The sequence below is a fragment of the Anabrus simplex genome, chromosome 6 (genome assembly GCF_040414725.1).
Source record: "Anabrus simplex isolate iqAnaSimp1 chromosome 6, ASM4041472v1, whole genome shotgun sequence".
In the NCBI taxonomy this organism is placed as follows: Eukaryota; Metazoa; Arthropoda; class Insecta; order Orthoptera; family Tettigoniidae; genus Anabrus; species Anabrus simplex.
This window is the reverse complement of record NC_090270.1, coordinates 172229971-172248607: the sequence shown is the minus strand read 5'-3', so window position 1 is coordinate 172248607 and position 18637 is coordinate 172229971. Positions and strand designations below refer to the sequence as shown.

The following is an 18637-nucleotide window of genomic DNA, read 5'->3' as shown; positions in this document are numbered from 1 at the left end:
CAAGAAAGTCAGTAGATTACTGTCAGTGTCAGTAAAAATGAAATGAAATGGCGTATGGCTTTTAGTGCCGGGAGTGTCCGAGGACATGTTCGGCTCGCCAGGTACAGGTCTTTCTATTTGACTCCCGTAGGCGACCTGCACGTTGTGATGAGGATGAAATGATGATGAAGACTACACATACACCCAGCCCCCGTGCCAGAGAAATTAACCAATGCTGGTTAAAATTCCCGACCCTGCCGGGAATCGAACCCGGGACCCTCTGAACCGAAGGCCAGTATGCTGACCATTCAGCCAACGAGTCGGACATTTTATGTACTAATCTAGCTCGAGAAACTTTTAACCACAAAAAACCATCAGCATTCCAATTTCAATAATACTCATTCAAACGAATGCATGACACTACGTAACGAAATATTGTTTATGTTTCTTTATGTTTATTTGTTGTATAAAAACAACGTGCTGAATGCGAATATGCCGTTAGTTTCTTTCAAATGTCGATACATTTTGATATTTTAATGGTTTGTGAAAATTTGTGAATTTACCACTTTTTCTGGCAGTTGTAGTTGTTCAAGGTGATCACCACTAGATCACTTTAATGTGATGTTCCATCAGTATTGGTATACATCTGGAAAGGTTCAATATATTGACTTCTTTAAAACGCCAACTGTATGTAACGATATATAACAATATTTTTCATACAATGTCTTCCTGTCGTCTGTGAATGTAGAAATGCTGTTGGACATTGTCAGAATGGCACATGTTAAACATGATTTTAACAAGCACAACGGGAACATTTCATTTTATTTATGTTGGTTGATGTGGAAACACTATCTATCAGTTCTGCGTCAGCTGGTGGTTATTTTTTATTTTTATTTTTTTTTGCTAGGAGCTTTACGTCGCACCGACACAGATAGGTCTTATGGCGACAATGGGATAGAAAAGGCCTAGGAGTTGGAAGGAAGCAGCCGTGGCCTTAATTAAGGTACAGCCCCAGCATTTGCCTGGTGTGAAAATGGGAAACCACGGAAAACCATTTTCAGGGCTGCCGATAGTGGGATTCGAACCTACTATCTCCCGGATGCAAGCTCACAGCCGCGCGCCTCTACATGCACGGCCAACTCACCCGGTGGTGGTTATTTACAGTGGCTTCCAGTGGCTTGCATACTGCTAACACCACTCAAGTAGATTTGGTGATGATGCGACTACAGAATCAACATTTACCAGTTCCCGTTTTACAATTGAAATTGTAATGATTAGCGGTGATGGAACTAACAATTCTATGAATATTAATGCAAGAAAGAGTATGGATGATGAGCATAATCCAGATGCTAAGAATTTAATTTTCAACTTTTACACATAGTTTATCTCAGATTTTAATGTCAATTGTGTGTTTGTACATTTGTTTTTACGTCAATTGTCCCTAGTTTAGTAATGTAATTAAAAAATATTGCATATTACAGTATTGAAAAGGTGGACCATGACGACATTAATTTAATAATTATTATTGTAATCACAATTCAATATGGATCAAAACCATGAAGTTTATGTCCTATGAACATCTGTTCAATACAATAAAATCTTAAAATTAGGACTTTGTCCTTATCAAATTGTCAACATATTTTTAATCATATTGTTACAACTTTTAATATTACGAATCAATCATCTTATGTCATAATCTCTCAAATAATTATGTTTTTCGACTTAGCTATTGCTACAATTATTGTTAATCCAATAATATACTACATCTTATATTTTAATTGTTGTATAATGACCACTCATCCATTTGACAAAACGTAGTTATAAATCAACAGGATTTCATAAGTCAATTCCAATCAGGTACCTGGTTTATTCTTAAGGTGAAACTATGGCTGATGATGCCTACAATGAGAGGCGAAACATGTACCATCTAATTTAATAATTTGTTATGTAGACAATTTGATAAGGACAAAGTCGTAACTGTAAGATGTTATTGTAATGAATAGGTGGGTAAACAATAAAAACATACTAGTTTTATTTAATATAAGTGACATGTTGCGAGCTGTCAGTGGAGAGGTGGCGTGAAATGACGTTAGTAAACAAATAAGCTTGAGTGGAGCTTTTAAAGTTAAGAAAGAACATAATATGAAGGTTTAAGTTAGAATTCAAGAGGACAAATTGCGACAAATATCTGTTTACAGGAGGAGGAATTAGGGATTCGAATAATTTATCAAGGAGATATTTCATACATATTTCAACTTCTTTGAAATCATTTAGGAAAAAACTAGGGCAACAATACACAGGGAATTTGCCACCAGGCCAACAGCTCTGAATGTAGATCAGTGGTATGTGAAGAATGAAAAAAATTACTTAAATTTAAACCTTGCAAATATTTAAGAATATTTTGTTCACATTTCAACATTATTTAAAAGTCAGGCTACTGCATGAACTTCCTAGTTCTAATAACTATAGTTTGGCCTCAATACACTATTCAGAAAATGTCATTGCATTAAATATCACTTACGCCAGGCCAAATTATTTTTACTTCATTACAAAAAAAAATCACAACAGAAATGGCTTCCCATTCAAAATTTTAGATTATTATTATTATTGTGCTTGTACGACCGCATTGGACCACTGTAGTCAATTTCTGTCTGGTCTTCTAAGATGTTTTATGGTTTTTTCTTTCCTGTTCTTCCAGTATTTCTTAATTCTATCTGATCTTCATTGTTGTTGTTCTTCTGAAAATACCATTTTAGTTCTTTCTTATTTATCACATTTTGGTAGGAATCTAATTTTACTATTTTTCAATTTATTTACTTCATTTGATTTATTCTTTAAATCCTCCAGTGTTATGTCTAATTCTTTCATATCTTCTTTTATTTCTTTTATCCAGACAGGCTGTTGTTTTTGTTTGCAAAGTTTTTCCAAAATTCTGTGTATTAACCTATCTTGAGGTGTACTCAACAGATGACCAAAGAATAATATTCTCTTCTTTCTTATGAAATCCGTTATGGGTTCTATTTCCTGATATACTGCTGCATTCGGGATGATACGCCATTCTCCTCCTTTTTGGTACTTCTTATTAACACATGTTCTTACTTCTGTTTATTTTTAAAATTTTGTCTGTGTTATTCTTTTGCTTTAGTTTAAATAATGTTTCACTTTCCATAAGTTATTTCAGGTTGGACTACAGTCTTATAATGTTTCAATTTTGTATTTATTGACAAAAATTTCTTGTTGTATGTATTTCTGGTTACTTTTTGGGCTCTGGATATTTTATTCGTTCTCTCTGTCCAAGAAATTTTTTCATTCAAATTGTATGTTACAGTTTCTCCAAGGTATTTAAATTGTTTTACAATTTCTATTTCTTTCCCACATATCAGAACACTGCCGTTATTTTAGTTTTTTCAAATGAAATTAATCCCATTTTTACAGCAATAGTTTGGAGACTTGTGATCTGATTCTGAGCTTCATTAAGGTTATTAGCTAGTAGTGCCAGATCATCTACAAATCCTAATCAATTTAGGTTAATTTCATCTTTAGTGTATCCCATTTTTTGTATTTTTGTTATTCTCTTTATACCATTCTCTCATCAAGTATTCCAGAATACAATTAAACAAAAGTGGTGATAGTACATCACCTTGTCTTGGTTCTGTTCTGATTGTGAATGCTTTGGATAATTCTCCTCTAAACTTCACCTTTGATTTAGTGTTTGTTAATGTTAAGATATTGAAATAACTCCTATTTAAATGCATTGATACTGTAAGTAAACCAAAAAGTTACCTTGGTGTTAACAAAGCACTCAAATGACAGCAATAAGATTGCAATAAAGTGAATGTTAAGAACTCAGACCAATTTATAAAATTAATAAAATTTATAAAATTTATTAAATATCGGGGGGTAACTTACAGTAGTGATGAACTTAACAAAATCTCTGCGGAAAGGAAGTCTGCACTTGAGGAACCACACAGCAATAACATGGTGAGCCAATGACACAGTGTAGTGGTTATACTTGAAGGGATTTGTAAATGGCAATGAGATAGCAAATACTGCCATGTATTGATCTCCAACAAAACTGGCAAACACTTTCGGCAAACGAGTAAGAGCTGGAACAGAAAGAAATATTACCTTTCAAAACCACACAGAATTAGTTAGCAGAGAGGTGAAAGGCATGTGCATAATTCATCATAATAATCCACAAATCATATACTAAACAAGCAGTGAATGAAAAAAGGGAGAAATATTTAACCAAAGAAAAGGTTCAAGATGGAAATATTATAGTTCAAGACTTGTTGACATTTTAGTTAATAGATGGTGTGGAAAAATTCATAAATATAGTAGTATAGACACAAAAAATAACAGGAAATAAAATTTGCTGGAAAGCACGTGTGCGTGTACGCACGCACGCACGCACGCACGCACGCACGCACGCACGCACGCACGCACGCACGCACGCACGCACGCACACACACACAAGAAATCTCAAACTAGTCAATAGAAAGCTGAAGAGCTACAAAAAACTGTCTTTGTGAAATATGGAGCGATGTAGCAGTGGGAAGGATGGTAATGGCAGTAGTAGTACTACCAGAAGGAATAATTACTGTTTATTGTTATTTAAATATGTGCTTTAATTGATGGACAGCTCATGTACTAATAGACTATATGCTTTAATTGATGGACAGTTGCATGTGTGAGAGACTAGTTATTGATATTATTTAAAAGTACTGTCACTCATGGATGTGTGTGCTGGGGCTCCTCTTGGAACACAGAGGTCAGGGGCGTTTTCTCCACAAGGTTGCAGGTTTGCGTTACCCCCATTAAATTTTTATGTTTATTTTAGGTGAAGTTTTATCATTTGGATTACTCAATTACTGTATTTTCATTCAACAAGACAAACCTTTCAAGAGCTTGAAAGAGCAAATATTGACTACAGGGCACTTTACAAGCCGGTACTCTTAGATGTTCACTGCAGGAGCTGAAAAGTTTGCAGCGGGAAGTCAACCTGAGGTAGGATGAAACTTGGGCTGCTTGAGGGGTGCATGGGGCTGCTAGAAGTGTGCTTTTAGGCTGCTAGAGGGGCGCGCGGGGAGAGGAAAAGATAGGCGTGGCTTCTTATACATTGCTTAAATGGAGTTTATCAACCTGGCTCCTCCTACCACGGCTGACTGGATCCCTCGCTGTGCTAAGGAGCTACCTAGAGCGACGCATCAAATCGGCCGTGCTCTTACGTAACCAACTACTAGCAAAGTCGCTAGAGACCGTTGCTGCTCAATGTGAGATTCTGTTATAGAACAGGAGTGTCATCTAACGACACCGGATGAAAGTTCATCTGCTGGATCACGGCCGGTTGGATCCCTCGTGGCGCTCCATAAGAAGCTAGCTAGAGCTATTCGTCCTGGCTAGAGCGACGCATCAAGTTGGCCGTGGCTGGATATATAACTAATGTCTCTAAATTTGATAATAAACACCGCCATTTCTTTCAGTATAGTCGTGAGCTTTGTTATGTGCGTACAAGCTAAGTAGCTTATTGATTTCATTGTGTAAACATTCGTGTCAGCATGTGTGTTTTTATTATTGTGTGTTTTTATCAGTTAGTGGTATTTTGCCAGATCATGAATTCGGTGCAGTCTTTAATGCCTAGGCCATTTCCGCAAGGGACTGCTAAGGAACAATCCGAGGTGAAACAAATCGGAAGGCCCACGCAACGTTTAATTTCGAAACCAGATACATTACAAAAGAATATTTTTTCAATACCGGAATTAGGCTACCTCAAAGTGTTTCATTTCAGTATGGTAAAAGAGTTTTTAAATGAAAACATGTTAATGCATTATAGTAATATACCTGAAAATAGAAATGTAAAATGTTTGTTTTATTTTTAATAATAAAAAAGTATTGTTGATGTATCTAGATTTGAAAATTAGCCTGTAATCATATTATATCATTGGTAAAAAAAGTGCACCACTGAACTTTCAAACCACCAGCTGCCACTGACAGAGGTGAAATGAAGTTTCTCAAATTCAGTGTGCTGCATACTTTGCAGCGGAGAAGGAGGTCTTTACTGTGGCAAAGCTAGCGAATAAAATAATCCTCCTCCTTGGGATAAAATAAAGAAGGAACACTACCTAGTGAAGGGGGATTATCTAAACCAAGGGAGATAATCCCAACAGAAAAATCACCTTGCTTGACAGTTCAGATGGCAGCCCCATCACAAAGATGCTATTATCAAGCATGCTATTATCAAGAACTGACTTGAAGTTAAACTGGACAGATTGACTGCTGATTGTTGCATGTGCTTATAGATTAAGGTTTTTATTTAAAGGTGTAGTGTAACAGATGGACTTCTGTGTGTGCTACTATTGTTATTTCAGTATGTGCTATAAGTGAGGGACTACTAATGTGCTACTGAGTAAGCATTCAATAGTAACTGATGGATGGTCTAGTGCAGCATTTCCCAAACTGTGCTCCGTGGAGCCCCAAGGGCTTGAGAGATTCTCAGAGGCTACATTCGCAGCAGTTACGAAAATGACAAATATCAAATTGCTATTTCCATCCAGACGGAAAAATGAAACTACCTCCATCACGAAAGAACACTTTCTCAGACAGTAGTTGGGGTTCTTCTTGCTAGATGGAAGTAGCAATAACAGATAAATTCATCACTGGAACCATCTTATCTTTCTAGCTTGCCAAGTACAACTTACTCAATGGGTCAGTCGTGACAGACAATGGAGTGAGCAGATGTGCCGAGTTGCAATGCTGAATATGGGTGATTCACTAGTGCAGCACAGGGCAGCTCTAGGAAGGTGGAATGGACAAATGAAATGTAAAAGAGCAATAGGAGAGATGAAAAATGGGCAGCAACTTGGAGTATTGGCAACCTTGATGGTAGCCGCAGTGATAATAATTTTATTTGAAACTGCTGGCATGGAATTAAATCCGAGGCCTGGGCCAGTGGGTGTAATTGGATGGGAAGAATTCAAAATGATAAAGGAAGTGGTCAAAGAAGCGTGTCAGGATGAGCAAACAAGAGACTTTGTCACCTGTGTGTCATCAAGAAAGGACAGCAGAATTTCATTTCGGTCTTTCAAAAATTAGTATATTTTTCTTATTGTGAAAAATGAAGAAATACGGACTCTGGACTATGCAGGAATTTTTCATTAGGGTAACTAGAAGAAAATGTTAATCTGAATGTGTTTTGAATATTATTGTAATATTTCTTTTATGCAATTTAGGGAAACCTCAAGAATATATTTGGAACTGTAAATGAACATTGCAAGAGCTATTAAGTGACCTTGTATTTAAATTTAATTCAGTTGTGTTGTATTAGTGTTGAGTATCAGTTAAATTAATTTCAAGAAGTGTGAAGAAAAGACATTCTGGACTTAAGGAAGAAATTTGTTTTAATGTAACTTGAAGAATTTATTGGAAGTTATTTTTTTAATTATTGTGTGAAGAACTAAATGGTATTATCATTTTATATTCTGTGCTTCAAGAACTGTAATTTTGTAATGTGTTTGAAAAATTTAAAAGGGCTCTATTTTTTAGGAAGCCTATACCGCATGTGCGGTTACCGCTGATGAAAACTTTTGTGTCGCAATAGAAATGTTCGAGAATTTGTGAAACTGCTAACTATCTTAAACTGACCATATATGGTCATGCAATTGAATTGGTCAGAATAACGAGCTTTCCAATTGACAAAAAAAACGGGAATCTAGAGAAATTCGGTGTCCTATTGGTTAATTGTGATTAGTCCATTTCCAGCCTTCTGCTGGCTTTGCATGTATGATGCATACGGTCGGCGTCTTTACCATCTGACCATTCTCGTGAGCACCTGCGCTTGAGGGCTTCCCCTCGGGGAACTTCAGCCTTTCCTGGTAAGTGCTATTTCTATGATTTTCCTATTATGTTTGATCTTATATAATTCTTTCTAGTGTTTCGGTATTTTCTCATTTAATGTAACTTTTAATGCTTTAAATTCAACGTGTCAGAGTTTGCCCTAGATTCCCGTCGTCACTAATTTCACTTTCTGAATTACTGTGTTTTCGGCAGACAGTCACCTGCATTTTGTTATTGACAATATATTGTAATTCAGTATAACCTTACTATGTTAAACCTTGTGTTTTACACATTTACTCAAGTATCCTGATCATGTCTTCATTTTCGTTTAGTGGATCTGTATCTTTTGTTAATTTTAATATAGTTGAGCTTGAAAGTGATTCTTGTGAACCTTTTCTTCCCCATAAAGTCATACCTTCCCGCGGACCTCAATAGGGATCTTTCACATTCCACAATTCTTTCTATAGTTGTCATCGTTAGGCCTGTAAGTTATATGTTTCTCTTATGTATGGTTTGATTTTGCGTGCTTGATAAATTAACTATCTTATTTCCAAGCTTAGATGTGAATCCGCCGCAACATTGAGATTTTACTATTTCCCTATTTATCTTATTATTATCATGAAGTGTTTATGTTTATTTTCCGCTCATGGCCTAATGTACATTTCTCTTATTCTAATTCATGGTATTATTATTTTTCTAATTCGTATGTCATTATTATTATTATTATTATTATTATTATTATTATTATTATTATTATTATTATTATTATTAAGTGTAAGAAAGGGCCAAGAGCCCTAACTTCGCCACAGAAAATAAAGGCTTTATCTATCTATCTATCTATCTATCTATCTATCTATCTATCTATCTATCTATCTATCTATCTATCTATCTATCTATCTATCTATCTATCTATTATTATTATTATTATTATTTTCTGAGCTCTCATTATTATTATTATTTTTATTATTATTTTGGCGTAAGCACTCCTCAGGTGCTAGAAACTTAATTAGGGAACAAGCCAAGGAAGTAAATAAGGAAATACAAGAGCTAAAACAGTGTGTCAAAGGGGAGATGAAATTGATGAAAGAGAAAGTGGCTCACAACACAGACGAAGTAGAACGACTGAAAACCAAAGTCAGGGATTTGCAGGAGGAACTGAGTCAAGTAAAGTGGTCAGAAAACAGGACTAATCAAGAGCTCAGGAGGAAAAATCTTTTTTTATTTATGGTGTGCCGGAAGGAAACAACAAAAGCAAGGTAGAAATAGTATATAAAGTGGTAGAAGTGATACAAAGCAAAATGAAGATAAATTTTAGCAAGGTGGATATAGATGATGTATATAGAGTGGGGAAAGTGAAGGGTTAGGAGGCCGATCAAGGTTAAACTATATCAACCCTGATGGCAGAAATAGTGGTGAGAAATACCAGAAACTTAAAAGGGGAGAAAATTTGGGTGAGAAGGGACATGGACAGTGGCAACGTCAAGGAACAAAACATTTTACGCAGACACCTAGGGAAAGCCAGATATCAAGGACTACAGGCCTACATTAAAGGACAGCGCCTGGCCGTCAGAGATGGTCACTGGCGGCGCACGTGGTCACCAGTGCAGCTACAGAAAATAGACACAAAACACCAACATCACTTTTTTTTCTTTGCTAGTGGCTTTACGTCGCACCGGCACAGATAGGTCTTACGGCGACGATGGGATAGGAAAGGGCTAGGAGTTGGAAGGAAGCGGCCGTAGCCTTAATTAGGGTACAGCACTAGCATTTGCCTGGTGTGAAAATGGGAAACCACGGCAGAAAACCATCTTCAAGGCTGCCGACAGTGGGATTTGAACCCACTATCTCCCGGATGCAAGCTCAAAGCTGCACATCCCTAACCACACGGCCAACTCGCCCAGTGAACACAAACATCACCAGAGTGTGATGTGCGAGGCAGGAACACAAGTGAGCAAAGTAACGATAAGGTAAGTCAGTGTTGACGTAGGTGGGAGTGATAGGCAGAAGGAAGAGGAGCAAAGTCCACTTGGAGGTCGGATATAGGAGACGAGCAGTTAGCAGCACACGCGGAAACAGAGGTCACTGCACTGGAAGACAGCCCTAGTGAGCAATGCCTACGAGACAGCAACAGGATAGAAGAAAGAAGATGAGAGACAATGGTGAAGGGTAAAAATTTAAGTTCAAGAAATCTATGGGCAAAGAGAAATAAGTCACAGACGGATAAGATGCAGGGACCATAACATCATTTCCAACTGTGTGAAGCTAAAGCACACGTTAAATACACCGAACGCCAGGAGAATATACCAACGCGTTAGCAAGGCTCTTGTGATCGAGAGAGTGCATTACACTCGGAGGGAACTGGATTCAGTCTCCCGAGAGTTGTTTTGTTTACACCTGCTGTTAAGCAACACACTCTTGTGGGAATTGTGGTTGACTTCGATCGTATTACTGCTATACAGGCTGAACAAAAATTCAACCAGGTGTCATTCAGACAGAAATCAAAGTTCCTCCATCTAGCTCAGAAATAGGCGGTCTCTCACATGAACCCGGATGCTAGTAAAACTGTCGCCAATCTTTCCAAGAAATCCTTGCACGAGAACCAAACGGCAGTTCGAGCTAGGGGTCTTAATTTAACTGTTGCTCCCTCTAAAATACCCATTGAGGAGTTAATTACTTCCGTTGAGGCAGCCATCCACAATCTACCTACGGATGAGGTTGAGGAGTTAAGACAAATGTATGAGACTCGTAAGGTCCGCTCTTGTACCGGCGCCCAATTTAACAAGAGGTGAAAACAGAGCTCTGAAGGAACTTAGAGATGATTCTGAACTGACCATTCGCTCAGCTGATAAAGGTAATGCGACAGTGGTTAGGGACAGTGACGAGTATAAGAATAAGATCTCGGCTATATTGTCAGAGCCTGTTTACAGACTGAACTCACGTGACCCCACCTCTCGTGTGTCCAATGCCACCGTGAAGCTCTTAAGGCAATCTTCAATTCCAAAAGAGGAGGCTAAACATCTGTCCTCAGGGGATGCAGTGCCACCTAGATTTTATGGACTGCCTAAGATCCATAAAAAACATGTTCCCCTCAGATCTACTGTTAGTGCAATAGGTTCTCCTATGTATGCTCTGGCTAAATTCCTAAGCAAATTGCTTCAGCCACACATAGGACATACTGAATCATATGTCAGGTACTCTCGGTATTTCGTCAACAAGCTGTCAACCATAAGCCTTCAACCTAATGCACTTTTGGTGAGTTTCGATGTGGAGTCCTTGTTCACTAAAGTGCCAATTGACTCGGTCATGTCTCTCATTGAACACCTGTTCCCTGAGGACATGTCCTTGTTCACTAAAGTGCCAACTGACTCGGTCATGTCTCTCATTGAACACCTGTTCCCTGAGGACATTACTAAGATATTTTACCACTGCATGACTTCCAGCTATTTCTTGTGGGGTGGGAATTTTTACGAATGGACGGACGGAGTGGCTATGGGAAGCCCACTTTCACCCGTAGTGGCTAATTTCTTTATGGAGCATTTTTTTTTTTTGCTAGGGGCTCTACGTCGCACCGACACAGATAGGTCTTATGGCGACGATGGGATAGGAAAGGCCTAGGAGTTGGAAGGAAGCGGCCGTGGCCTTAATTAAGGTACAGCCCCAGCATTTGCCTGGTGTGAAAATGGGAAACCACGGAAAACCATTTTCAGGGCTGCCGATAGTGGGATTCTATGGAGCATTTTGAGGAGGAGGCTATTGCTTCGTTAAACCTATGATATGTTGGAGGTATGTTGATGCATTTGTGGTCTGGATAGAAGGTCCTGAAAAATTTCAGCTATTTATAAACCACCTAAATCAGCAACATCCTTCAATTAAATTCACTATGGAGATGGAGTCTGACGGATGCCTTCCTTTCTTGGATGTTCTAGTAAGGAAGAAACCGGATGGCTCCTTAGGACATACTGTCTGTCGTAAGCCTACCCACACAAATTGCTATCTTCATGCAGATTCTCACCACCATCCTGCACAAAAACAAGGCATTCTCATGACACTCGCCAAGAGAGCAAGACGAATTTGTGAGCCATCAAATATCCAGGTGGAGATGGACATGCTCAAAGTCATGTTCAAGGGTAATGGTTACAGCGACTTGCAGATTCATAGAGCCCTGCATCCCAGAGAAACGACCAAGCAAATGTTCCAAGATGCTCGAGCTCTTACCCACACTAGACACTACAGGTCTAGGATTATAAGGGAAGCTGTGGAAATACTCAGAAATCCTAACAATTTCAACAGGGACACCGGCTATCAATTAAGTAATACCTGGTTGCCAGCCATTAAGAATTTACATAGGTAGTTCCCTTCCCTGTCCCTTCACTATTGTTATTTCGTCTCGGTGTTTTCCAAATTTGTATGTTCCTCATCGCCAGATGTTTCATTCCAGTCTTGCGTCAATGTCATACACCTGTCAATGTCATATGTTACGTACACATGGTATGTGGACCTCTTAGACTGATTCTGATGGTTAGGTCAGCTCTCGCTTCGAACGCTAGCACTGTGCCACATCCTAGGAGCCATGTGGTGGCGAATGAACATACCATTTCCACTTCTATTATAACATCTAAATTTAAAGAGTCATTGTTTAAAAAGCCTCTCTCGTGGACAGTCAAGATTTCTTCTGATGACGCAGAGCACAGTTCTCTGCGAAACGTAAAGAATTTCACGTTATTTTCTTGACACGGCATAAAACCAAAAGCCTATACATTATCATGTGTAGAAATTGAAATAGTCAAGACAAAGGGAGGAATATCTATGGGATTAAACTCTTGGAATTATGTGCCACTGAAAAACTATTCATTTTAAATGGACGGTGGAGGGGGGGGGGGGGTGAAAGAGGACAGTTGACATACATTACAAGGCAGGGAGGGAGTACAATTGACCTGGTGGTGTGTTCAGGAGATATTTTGGAGATGTAAAAGAAGACAGAAATAAAGGATTGGGTGAAGGGTAAAAATTTCAGTTTAAAAGATCTATGGGCAAAGAGAAATAAGTCACAGACTGATAAAGGGATGAAAGAGAATGGTAAAACGCCCAAAACTCCAGAAGAGAATACATTAGAGGTAGAAAAAGCTAGGATCACAAGGAGTAAGACTTCAGATCTGTCCAAGAGTAATAAAAACAAAGAATGTTAAATTTATATTAAATTAAGGAGGCACAAGGGAGAAGAGAACATTAGTGGAAGAAGGGAAAAAGTGAAGAGTACTAGAGTTCCAAAGTAACAGTGGTGCGAAAACACCAAAAATAAAATAAACGCATATCTAAAAAGGGAAGAATTCAAATTATTGAGAGTGGTATCGAAGTAGCACTAGATAGTAGGAACGTGGATTTAGTTGTAGAATTGTTACAGAAATGCTTTAGGAACATAGTGGAAAGGAAACACGAACAAAAGAGATGGGGAGAAGGATGGTATACCAAGGAATGCAAAACCAAGAGAGTGGAATTAATTAGAGCCCTGAAGGCCTGCAGGAAGACAGGGGATACGTAGATAAGGAAACAGTTTTGCAAAATAAACAAGGAGTATAAAGAGTTAATAGTAGAAGGAAAGAAACTTTGTCAGAAAGAACAGACACGGCCGATTAATATAGAATGTAAAAATAACCAGGTAGATAAGGTATGGAGTAGAATTAACAGAATAGAGGGGAGAGAGGTTATGTAAAATCTAAAATTAATAAAGAAGAGTGGGTTTATTATTTCCAGAAACTAAGAGGAAAAGAGGTGTGCAAAAATAATGAGGTGTCTGGATGTGGTGTGGGATGTTGAGATAAGTATACTTTACTTAGTTGATGAAATAACTGAATACGAAGTATTAGAGGTGATGGGCAAAGCCAAATGTAGTAAAGCAGGGGGGTTAAGTAGCTTATCGAACAAGTTTTCGAAAGAAGCAGTTAAAAGTAAACAAATGCTGGGAACTCTAGTGAAGGTATGTAATAAGATATTTGAGCTTGCAGAATTTCCAAAAGGAATGGCAGAGGGGCATAATCTGCTCAATTTATAAAAAGCGTGGGGATAGAGGCAATCCTAGTATTTATAGAGGAATAACACTATTAGATTCCCTCAGTAAAGTATATACAGGAATCTTAGCAAGTAGGTTGATGAAGTGGACAGAAGAGTTCAACATCCTCATGATATTCCAGAGTGGATTTGGAAAGGGGAGAAGAACAACTGATATCATGACTGTTAAAACAATAATAGACAAATATTTAAAAACGAAAGGAGGTAAATTATATATTGCCGCAGTGGACTTCGAGAAGGCCTTCGACACAGTTTGCAGGGGGGCATTGTTTGAGAAGTTGGCTTGGTTAGGGGTATCAAACAAGAAGAGAAGGGCTTATTCACCTAAGATGTTACACGGAAATAACTTCTAAACCATTAAAGATATCGGCATTCTGTTTTCATATTCGTAAATGGTACCCAGGAACTTGTAAAATAATGTGCTACGTATTCTCATGGGGTGATTAATAACTGAGATGTTGATACTAACTCCATATTTTTAAACAGAATGACATAAATTCATACAGCTGGTCTAAAAGTTCAACTGCTTACAAGTTCAAATATGTATTTTCAAAATCAGACACTTTTTGAGACATCAGCAAGAACAGAATGCACTGTTTTGCATGCCGCATCAGACAGCGTGAAGTCGGGCAAGGACATACTGACGCGCAAGCAGGTTCTTTGGTGTGATTCCAGCCACAGAATGGATACCAGGAATGTAAGCATATCATACATATGTGATGGGTTTGTAAAGTGTGTATGACAGGCGAACTCATGACAGGACAGGGAGGTGTGATGTTTTTAAAAGGAATAAAATTACTTTTACTTCAAAGGAACATAATGATAGCTATAATTGTCACTGGCTTGAGTGTACAGTATATACTACTGTACGAATTGAGAAATAAACATAATACAGGACACTGGAAGAGCTCCTTCTAGAAAAAAAATGAATAATGTCTGAATAATCTTCCTTCCCCGTTGTGTGTTTGCCAGTCATACAATAACATTACACACCTAAGGTATATTACGGTACATCACATTATGCTGGGTATCCATTCCGTGACTGGAATCAATGCCAGGAAACAGCTTGCGTGCCAATATGTCCTTGGCCGACTGTACGCTGTCTAATGCGGCACGCAAAAGCCCATAATGCATTCTTATTGTTATCTCAAAAAGTAACTCTCTGATTTTGAAAATGCTTAGATATTTGAACTTGTACACAGTTGAACTTTTAGGCCAGCTGTAAGCATTCCTGCCATTCCATTTAAGAATATGGAGATGGTATGAATATCTCTGTTATTAATCATCCCATGAGAATAAGTAGCACATTATTTTACAAGACCCTGGGTACCATTTACGAATATGAAAACAGAATGACGATATCTTTAATGGTTTAGAAGTTATTTCCGTGTAACATCTTAGGTGAATAACCCTGTATGAAAGGGTATATTGTAGTATTAGAATAAATGATGGAGTAGTATGTGCACTTACAGAGTCAAATATGGGGTTGAAACAGGGATGAAAATTATCGCTGATTTTCCTTTTGTTATTTATAAATGATAATACTACAGGCCCATGGTGGAGAGAGGTGGGCTTGTCCAGTATTATGGAATCCAGAAATACTGGGCTTGATTTTTGCAGACGATGTTCTCTTGATGACACTAACAGCGGGAGGCTTGAAAAAAAAGTATAAATCAGGTGATAGGATTCTCTCAAAAATGGTCATTGAAAATTAACATTGGTAAGATGAAGGTGTTGATATGTAGGAAGGGTGGAAAAAGAGCGGCAAATGAGCAATAGATGGTAAAGGAAGGAGAAAATGGCGATAACAACTTCAACTATGAAGTTATCATCTCCATTTTATAAACTAGAGTACTGTATATAAGTAGCAATGAGAATTGGACTCACCAAATAAGACAAGCAAAATGGAAAGGCCTAGCAGCACTTTCAGTAATAAAGATTTTAGAAAATAAGTCCCCTAATATAGACTATAAGATTCCAAAGTTGGTTTTTCAAGCTGTAGTAAAGAGCAGAATGTTATATTGTTCTGAGATATGGGGAGTAGAAGAGGCGTGTATGCTGAACCAAATAGTAAGTAAGTTTCGCAGAATTTTAATGGGACTGCCATACTATACAACAAATTGTGGTGCAAGACTAATATGTGATGAAAATATTCTAGTAGACATTTTAAAGAGAATTATAAGTTATTGGTTAAGGGTAAAAAGAGGAGAAGAGGCGGGGGGGGGGGGGGGGGGGGCTGCTGCCCCTGCAGAGGGCATATCAACACCAAAGGGACAATATGTCCAAAGATTATTATTGGCTAGGTAAGGTGAAAAGTATCTTAGAGAGGTTAGGATTGGCTAATTAGTGGGAGACAGACATGGTTGTGGGAGAGGCTATGCTATGGAAGAGAATTGTATAGAGGGTCTAGGATGTTCAAAGACAGTTGATGGAGACTGAGTGCAGGAGCAAGCCAACCCTCTCGGTATTTAATATAATAAACCAGGAAACTAATGTGAGGATAAGTAATGTTAACAGAGAAGAAAGAAGAGGGCTTATATGATGGATGATGGGAATTGACAAAAACAAGGAATGGATAAGGGAAAAGGACAATGCAAGATGTGTGTTGTGTGGGGAAATAAGAGAAGAATTTCATTTCCTAAAATTATGTAAAAAAAGTATAGTGATTAGAAGAAATTTTTTTTGTAATAGTGAACTATTAGTATTAAGTCGGAAAGAGAACGATCATAAAATTATTAAATGGATGAAAAATGAATGGTATAATCCTAGTAATGTAAGCAAGTACTTAGTTGTAGTTAGAAATAGTGTATACGAAAGTTACAGGAAAGGAGAAGTGACAGTACTTAGCTGTAATCAAACAGTAGAAGATTATTGGAGGGGCGGTAAAAGAGTAGACAAGGGTAGGTAATTTCAGTGTGTATCTAAGTGAAGTGGCGGAATTATGTATAAGGAAAATAAAGGAAGTGGACATGTGATTAGTGAGCAAGAGACACTTCTTGGACACAGAGGAGAGTTATCGTGTGTGAGTACTGCAGTGTATTAGTGCAATGTTATAATGATATGGGGCACTGTAGCTCAGCAAGCATACAGGAGGGAAGTTGGTTGAATCAGCAAACTGTCTAGATAGACAAGACATGCTGATTCAGCCAAGGTTTAACATACATATAACTTTAGCTGTATGATCAGTTGTGTAATTATTAACCAACTATTCATGCAATCCATTATTTAGTTCATTCATATGTCTGTTGTAAATGAAGGATAACTCTGTACAGACTTGTTATATAAATAAAAACACTCAATGATCATCGAAATCTCTTTTACATATCAGGCAAGCAGCATTTATAATTCAGTTTCTTCAATTAAAAATTCATGATACATGTAATCCTCGATGTACATCAGGTAACCTGACCTACCATATCATGTATACTTTTTTGTATTTTAAAAATATTTATTACAATTTGCTTTATGTTTTACTGACACAGATAGATCTTATGGTGGTGATGGGATAGGAAAGGGCTAGGAGTGGGAAGGAAGCAGCCATGGCCTTAGGTACAGCCCCAGCATTTGCCTGGTGTGAAAATGGGAAATCATAGAAAACCATCTTCAGGGCTGCTGACAGTGAGATTTGGACCTACTATTTCCTGAATACATGTATGATTTTATACTAATAACATATAGTACATATATAAATTTAGGTTTGCACTTGATATTTTCAATAGTATTATTAACCCTCCTACTTTCACTCCATTAACATGACATAACTACCAGTGCCACACAGTTCTCTGGAGAAATGCAAGTTTTCAGTTAAAAATTTGCACATACTTACTTTGTTAGAAATGAAGCCATACTTTCCAGTGTCGACTCAGTTAATGTAACTTTAACGCTTTCAGTCTGCCGAACAATGTAACACCTACAACACTAACATGTGTATGTTCAGTCTTCAGCCCTAAGGCTGGTTGGATCCTCAACAGTTCTGCCATCAGCTGTCATAGATGGCCTAGGCATCACTGAAGAGGCGTACTAGGGAAATGAGGAGTGAGGTAGTTTCCCGTTGCTTTCCTCACAACACTAACATACCTGTGAAAAATACTATTAAACAAAGGATGACATAAATAACATCAGATTCTATCAAATCTTTTTTTAAATTATGAATTGATGAAAATTGTTTCAAAATGTAAAAACCTTTATACTTAAGTTCTGTTTCTACGCTTTAATACTTGAAGTGAAGTGCTCAGTGGTGTGTTCCCTCTCTTTGCCTGCTTGTTATAATTAGTGATTGACAGACTGAAGAGCATTAAAGTTATGAACACTTAATTTGGTATGAACACGAATTACTACATATCTATTTGCTCAGAAAATCATAAGAAATTTATGCGAGTGAAAAAAATTTAACCCAAGTATTTTAACCTATGAAGTTGATTCACAGTTAAAGTCAATTGTTGTAAATTGATAGGCATTAAGGGGGCACTAAAATTTACAAAGATTTAGAAAAAAATCATGCGGTGTATCAAATTAAAGTTAATTACACAGTAAATAGAAATGGGTAGCACGCAGGGACCCTCTCTGGAGGCAGCTCTACTCAGAGTGTGGCGCCCCTGACTGTGAGAGTCCCAGAACACACTGATCCAGTGTGTAACATCTGGTAAAGGTCCTAGGTTTACGAATGAAGACCTCAATGGCATCTACAGTGGAGAAGGTGAACATCAGTATGGTGGAGGACGATTTAGGGATAAATACGAGTAAAATCTAAAGAGGCCAA

The 18637-nt window shown here is 37.8% G+C and overlaps 1 protein-coding gene across 3 annotated transcripts in view; it reads right to left on the bottom strand.

Annotated features, from left to right (window-relative positions):
- Positions 1-18637, bottom strand: part of gig (tuberin) — a 619250-nt gene that overhangs the window by 281571 nt on the left and 319042 nt on the right. For all 3 annotated transcript variants that reach the window (XM_067150053.2, XM_067150054.2, XM_067150056.2), the window contains one exon: positions 3889-4085. In XM_067150053.2, the coding sequence (XP_067006154.2) occupies positions 3889-4085 (197 nt within the window). The remainder of the gene's footprint in view (positions 1-3888; positions 4086-18637) is intronic.